Source organism: Tenrec ecaudatus, chromosome 12 (genome assembly GCF_050624435.1).
Source record: "Tenrec ecaudatus isolate mTenEca1 chromosome 12, mTenEca1.hap1, whole genome shotgun sequence".
NCBI classification, from domain to species: Eukaryota; Metazoa; Chordata; class Mammalia; order Afrosoricida; family Tenrecidae; genus Tenrec; species Tenrec ecaudatus.
This window is the reverse complement of record NC_134541.1, coordinates 50,318,085-50,325,165: the sequence shown is the minus strand read 5'-3', so window position 1 is coordinate 50,325,165 and position 7,081 is coordinate 50,318,085. Positions and strand designations below refer to the sequence as shown.

At 41.6% G+C, this 7,081-nt stretch overlaps 1 protein-coding gene across 1 annotated transcript in view; it reads right to left on the bottom strand.

Annotated features, from left to right (window-relative positions):
- Positions 1–1,020: 1,020 nt before the first annotated feature.
- The window catches only part of KAT14 (lysine acetyltransferase 14), a 45,567-nt gene continuing 39,506 nt past the window's right edge, over positions 1,021–7,081 (bottom strand). Inside the window, exons 9-10 of the mRNA XM_075564028.1 lie at positions 5,994–6,184; positions 1,021–2,124 (exon numbers count right to left, since the gene is read on the bottom strand). Coding sequence (XP_075420143.1) covers positions 1,951–2,124; positions 5,994–6,184 — 365 coding nt within the window. The 3' untranslated portion in view covers positions 1,021–1,950. The remainder of the gene's footprint in view (positions 2,125–5,993; positions 6,185–7,081) is intronic.

The window sequence follows — 7,081 nt, the reverse complement described above, 5'->3', positions numbered from 1 at the left end:
AATTATTTGGTTTTTGTGGCTGACCACTGTAGAAAAACCGTGACACTGACCACTCAAGAGCACTGCACTTTGAGATCAAGAAAACCAACCGAATCCAAGCCAGACACTGCGGGGTATTTCTGAGACTTCTTCTAGATTTAACTACAGGTGGAGTTCCACCTGATTCTTAACCCCCAACCCTCGCCAAAATGTTCGTTACAGGTGATAATATATATTGAGGTTATAGAAGGAAATATTCCATTCCCCCCCAAAATATTTACCCAAAGAGGGTCAAATTATAAAAAATCTTACATGAAAACACATTTACAATGAGGAAAATGACGCAAATGTGACAAAATCTTGATAATTACTGAATGTGTGGTTGATACTGAAGGTTTTTATTTTTTAACATTTTCTGAATCTGTGACTTTAAAATTTCATAATTAAACAATCTTTAAGAGGCAAGGCTATCACAGTTTTCTCCAGACCTCGGAAATAATGGAGACAATGGCTTTACCTATTCTTTTTAGCAATAAATGCTTGATAATCACATACAATCATCACAAGTTTGTTTCCAAAATTGGAAAACATCACCTCTTCAGTTTATTTAATGGGTTACAATCCATTTTGTCAAAAAACCTCTAATGGGCTGGAAAACTTTCTAAAAGGAAGGAAAAAAATAATGAGGGAGGAGGAGAGGGAAGAAAATGAGACAGTGCCGTGACAAGTTCTTTGCACAACGTGAAGTAGAGCCAGTATGCAACTTCCCAGTTAACAGAAGAAGTCCTGGGCTTTGTGTGGGAGCTCAACTCATTCCGACAAGATGGGGCAAGTCCAGCCTCTAGGACAGAGGTTTTAAATTGTGGTCACAGACCTGTGGTGAAAACTTTTGAATGTGCATGGGCAGTTTTCTAGAAAGACAGTTAAGTATTATTCATCTTTCTTCAGCTTCTCAAAGGGATCCATGTTCGAAAAATGTTTAAATTTCATTATCTTAATTAAAGGGGAAAACAAACTGACTACAAAGCTTTCACAATAAACTGTCATCAAAAAAAGATTTTTATTTGTGAACATCTGATCACTTTGGAAATGCTCATTAGATTAAAGTAGGACAAAAAACAAATGCAGAAATACCATCAACTCCGCTATCTAAAAACCTAGTCCTGAACATAGGACACACGCTATGTCACTAGCTAGCTCTAATTCTACAACCTCATACCTCCAATCCAGCAGCTCAACTGCCTAGGGCATGAGCAAGTGCCAGAGAGAAGGCTGGTCAACTATCGCAACCCAAACCAACTTGCACAAAAGTATAAGAGAATGAGTCTCTGTTGCTAGGATAAAGTCCCTCTCAGGGAGATGGTAGCAGGCAGTAGAGGCTAGGTAGCATAGAGACACAAATATTTATTTTCCCTGTCTGTGACCAAAATCAGCAAGAGAGACAACATAACTTCCATCCCCCAAGTCTTCCCAGACCCAGTGATAACACACCATGTCAACGGTGGGAACTGGGATGGAATCACTTAATGTAATAATCCTCTTACACATTCCTCTCCTCATCATGGGACATAGGGCGGCTTCTGCAGGAACACGCCTCTGGGCCACCAGATGAATCTTCGATGGCTACCCAGGTTCTCTTCCTTTAGGTTAGGGCAGACAGAAATCTCTCTCACCAGAACATCAAGCGGCTCTTTTACAGGCTGCCAGGTGGAAGGACGGCTGCATAACTTGGTTTAACTGTGGCGTCTTGATTTGTTGGGTGAAACAAGACTGAAGAGTTATTTTCTGTAGGTCTTCTCCTACTGCTTCCCCTTCACATGATTTTTACTCATCTCCATTCAGACGTTTGAATGAGCAACATTTCCTTGCAGCGAGGACGAGAACCCTCAATGAAAGGAGTAAGTGCCTATGCAGAACAAAGATCTCTTCTCTCACAGATGATGCAGGTCTCTGTGAAGACCTGTATTCCCATCAGCGACGCAGTCTCAGAAAGAATGCATGTTTACATTCCTTACTCTCCAAGGGGTAATATTTGTCATAAAAATCTAAGACATATTCTTCAGTCTTGAATCCAAATTTCTGATACAGCAGCATAGCAGCGTTGCTTGCTGAAACGTGAAGGGTCACATCCTTACCCATGCAGGTCTGCCAAGAGAAAGGACAGGACTAAATGAATGGGCCTGAGTGGAAAATGAGGTGGTGAAGACACTTTTCTGGGTGGAGGTAGTTAGCTATGGAAGCCAAAGAAACTGCGGACTGGGGCTTAGCAACAGCTGGAAACTCAATGACATTTGCTTCTTACCAGAACGCTCCTAAGACGGAGGTACCGGATGGCATTCTGGATGGTTTTATTCCTCTAAAGTGATGGGCCAAGAGAAATTATTTGTCAGCTTTGTTTTTTATTTATAACTCAATTATATTGAAATATATTAAGCATGTAATATCAAATACAAGAAACTTGAAGAATAAGGAACAAGAAATTCTTTTTTTTTTTTTTAACTGGAGGATGATCGCCAAATTCCTTCTAAGGCTACTGGCACCCAAACCAAGCCCATTGCCATCGAGGTGATTCCAACACAACCCCAAGAGAGTAGGCGTGCTCCACAGGGTTGCTGAGGTTGTCAGTCATTACAGAAGCTGACTGCCTCATCTTTCTGGTGGGTTCAAACTCTCAGACTTCCATTTAGAAGTCCATCAGGTCCCGTTGGAAAGATACTAACTTATCTTACAGTTGCATGCTATTAAGAATTTAGCTTAATTATAAAAGCTGAGGACATACAGACCTCTGAATCCAAAGCCCACCTTTCATTCCCTAAATCTGACAGAATCAACTTTTCAAAACTGAGATTTAGAACATGTTTTTCTGAAACATTTAGCAACTGCCTGATCCAAAGGGAAAAAGTCAAAAATAAATAAATACACAGCAAATTCTAAGATTCTTCAACCAGCTACTAAACAGAATAAGGCACATTAAAAGTTATACAAATTAATAACTTGTTTTTTCCTTAGCACTGTGGGGGACAACACTGGAGACACAGTGTGGGAATAGTGCACAATCTGACCCCATCACGATGGGGCACAACACTAACGACATGTAACAGTAGCAAGGGGAACAAAGTGATGAAATTCCCGGGGAATATAAAAATGGACTTTGGAGGCAGAGTATGGCACCCCATCAGACTCAACTGAAAAAAAAAAACAAACACAAAGGCCAACAGACCTTGAACTATTTATAGGCTTTTCCCATTTTTGTCAGTGGCTTTCTTTAGACTAGAACATGCACACTGCTACAGATAAGAGCCTGCAACACAGGGAATCCAGGATAGATAAACTCCTCAGGGCCAACAATGACAGTAGAGCTACCAAGAGGATTAGGGGAGGGGAAGGGGAGAAAGGGGGAATCGATCACAAAGATCACCATGTAACCCCCTCCCAGGGGGACAAATAATGGAAAAGTGGGTGAGGGGTGACAGAGGACGATTAAGATATGAAAATAATAATAATCTATAACTTATCAAGGGTTCGTGAGGAAGGGCAGGGGATGGAGGAGGAAGAAATGGGGAGCTGCTATCAGGGGCTCAAGTGGGAAGAGAATGCTTTGCAAATGGTGATGGCGGCATATGTGCAAATGTGCTTGACACATTGGAGTAATGTATGGATTGTGATAAGAGGTGTAAGAGCATCCAGGAAAAGTATGGGACAAAAAAATATATATATATGCAAATGTTTTGAGAATGATGAGGGCAATGAATGTACAAATGTGCTTTATACAATTGATGTATGTATAGATTATGATAAGAGTTGTATGAGCCCCTAATAAAATGATGAAAAAAAAGTCACAGTCAATCACCCCCCCAAAAATATATATAAATGTTCATTTTTCAGAGAAAAAAAACAAAAAAAGAACTTGTTTTTTAATGTCAGGCATTTAAATATAGAACTAGATAGGGCTCTTGAAATTTTATGATCTATGGATTCCTGAGGCCTCTATTCACGAACTCCACTATCAAAGACCAATGTTTTCTGTATCCAAAGGCATTTTTAGGACAAGAGAGGACAATTAGTATACAAAAACGGAGGTGGGCATTGAGCAAATTTTGTGAGGTGATTTTAAAACCCATAACCACCAATTCAATTCTGACTCACAGTGACCCTGCAGGGCAGAGAACTGCTCCGTAGGGCTTCAGAGATCTTTATGGAGCAGTTTCCTTTTCCTCCTGCAGAGCAGGTGGTAGGCTTGAACCACTGACCTTGTGGTCAGTAAGCTATAGCTTAATCTGTTGTGTCTCCAGGACTCCTTGGGGAGAAATCTGTGCTCTATAAGTTGCAAATATACACACTCCAACAATGACCGCTTTGAAGGTCTGCTTGCAGAGGGTGTCTGGTCTGGCTGGGGCTAGGCATCCACATATAAAGATAACACCTTCTATCCATCAAGTGAGGACTGTCTGCACCAGATCACATGCAGGTTTTCAGGACACATGTTACAAGAGTATCCCTGCCTTGCCCTCGGGCCCTTTGTTCCAGGAAAGCCAAAAGCATTGCCTTTGAGCCAATTCCAACTCACAGCAACCCGTTAGGCCAAAGCGCAGCTGGAAGCTAACCGCCACGTCTTTTCCCATGCAGCCGCTGTTGGGCTCCGAGTGACCATCTTTTGGGTAGCAACTAAGTGCTTTTGCCACTACGGCACCTGGGCTCACTGGCCCTTACCAGTGAAGGAAAAGGCAGAAAACCCGGTAAGCTCTCTAGCACAACAGAGTAAAGGTCAATTCGGTGGGTATGGTGGGCCATAAGTAACTGAGAAGGCGGCAACGGAAAACAATGCAAGGTAGCACAGCAACTGTGAAGGTCGTGACAACGGACATACATGACTGCTGCTTGAGGAGTTAGAAGAAAGCAATTTCCCCAGGAAGATAGTTCTCATGGTTCCTGAGAACATTTGAGAAATACTGAACGCTAAAGAGGAGCCCTGGTGGGGTAGTGGTTACAGGTAGGGCTGCTAGCCTCAGGTTAGCAGTCAACACCACCAACCGCATTGGGGAGCAAAACAGGCTTTCTACTGCCATGAACAGAGTCTCAGAAACTCCCAAAGAGGCAACTCTGCTCTGTCCTATAGGGTAGCTCTGAGCCAGAATTGACTGCACGGCAGCGGGTTTTTCATTTAAAGGGAGCCCTACTGGTGCAGTGAATTAAGCACTGACTTCAAACCTACCAGCCTCTCTGCAGGAGACAGATGAGGTAGTCCGCTACTCACTAATATCCTTAGAAGCTACTCAGTCCTACAGAATCACTGTGAATCCGAATTCCATAGATATCAGAGGGTTTAGTTTCAATTAAAAATTGGAAAAACATAAATTTGATCATCTTTATCCTCTCTTAAAACAATCTTGCCACATTAATACATGCAGAATGGTTTCTAAATGAGAGCTATCAAATAATTTTGGAAATAAAGATTCTGTTTTTCTGGTGCTAATTATAAAAATATGGTATTTTTTCTTTAAAGGTGGTACAGCTAATATCAAAGGATGATTGCCCTTAGATTCTAAAATCCAGTCAGAAGTTTCATACCAGCTTGCACAGTGATAGCAGCATTTTAAAAATTAACAACAGAATATGGACTTATCGACAGGTCTTTGCTAAGATGTTTATAAATATTTCACAACTGAAAATCACGTGGCTCCATTTTCACTTCCCAGAGTTGAGAAAGTGATGTCTTGAAGAACAGGGACTACATGCTAAAGCGCAGTGCTTTGGGGTAAGATTCCAGGGTTTCCTCCTCTTACTCACTCCACGCATTCACAAACAGGCTTCCTTGACACTTTGGTCTGAACCGTTCAGTAACCTTATCTCAGAGGGTTGGAAACATTTGTCTCTGAATGGCTGCCATTTTCACGAGTGTTTAGGGTAGCCCATTCCACGGGACCTTCCTGGGAGGGACCAGGTACACTCCCAGCTCCCCCGAGCCCTCTAAGGAGCCCAGACACATGCTGAAATCATGAGCCCAGAGAACTGACCTGAATCAGATGGTAAATCATGAAAGTTGCAATGCCTGCTCTTCTCCATTCCGGATGTACAAACAGAAATGAAATGTAAGCTTCGTTATATTTCACATCGGGGACCATGAAGCCAAAGGCAATGATGACTTTTTTATAGAGGACCACCACACTGAAGTCTGGGTACTGCAGGCACTCAGACAAGTCGATGCCTAAAGAAAGGAAACCACCACAGATTCAAACTACAGTGCCTTCTGGAAGGAATGGCCACCAAGTTCTTTAGTCTGTACAGACCGACAGACTTACATGCTATGAAAGCTCCAACATGTGGACAAAGATGTTACCATAGATATTACGCATTAGGATCACAACGTTAAAATGAATTTTAGAAAATGTAACAATTAACAGAGTCCTTTCAAATCACAAATGTTAAGAGAAGATGGCAAGGGTAGGCTGTAGAGAGGCCATAGGTTCAGAATGGGACACAGCTGACTTTATGATCGGCCTCCACTACCATGTGTGCATTTCCAAGTGTCTCAGCTTCTGCAACAAGGAAGGCGAGGCCTCACAGAGTCCTATCAAGTGTTCAGATCACTGTGTGCTTGACCAAGGTCTATACAATTTATATGCTCTTTTGTACAAATGGCACAATTCATAAGAATTTAAATTTAAAAAAGAAAATTCCTTGAATAATGAACAGAAGACATCAGTACAAAGGCAAGAAGTGGAAGACAAACCCCAAATATTCCTTTCAGTCAAAAGGAAGAACACAATTCTGCCACCACATGTACTCTACGACTGTCGGCCAGCAAAGACGACACAGGATTAAACTTGATGAAAGCTTATTTAACATGGGGAGGACACGGACTATTTCCCTTAACATACAAATGCACGCGCACACACACACACTCACTCACACACACACACTCACTCACTCCGTGTTTCTGACAGTATTTTCTTTTTCTTTCAATGAAGCATGGTAAAGCAGATCCACCAAGAATGTGTTTACAGTTAGCAATCTAAATGTGTTTCTTTAATTAATGGCTTTGTTACTCAGAGACAATTTGTTAAGATTAATAAAATGACCAACATTGACTGTATTCTTATTC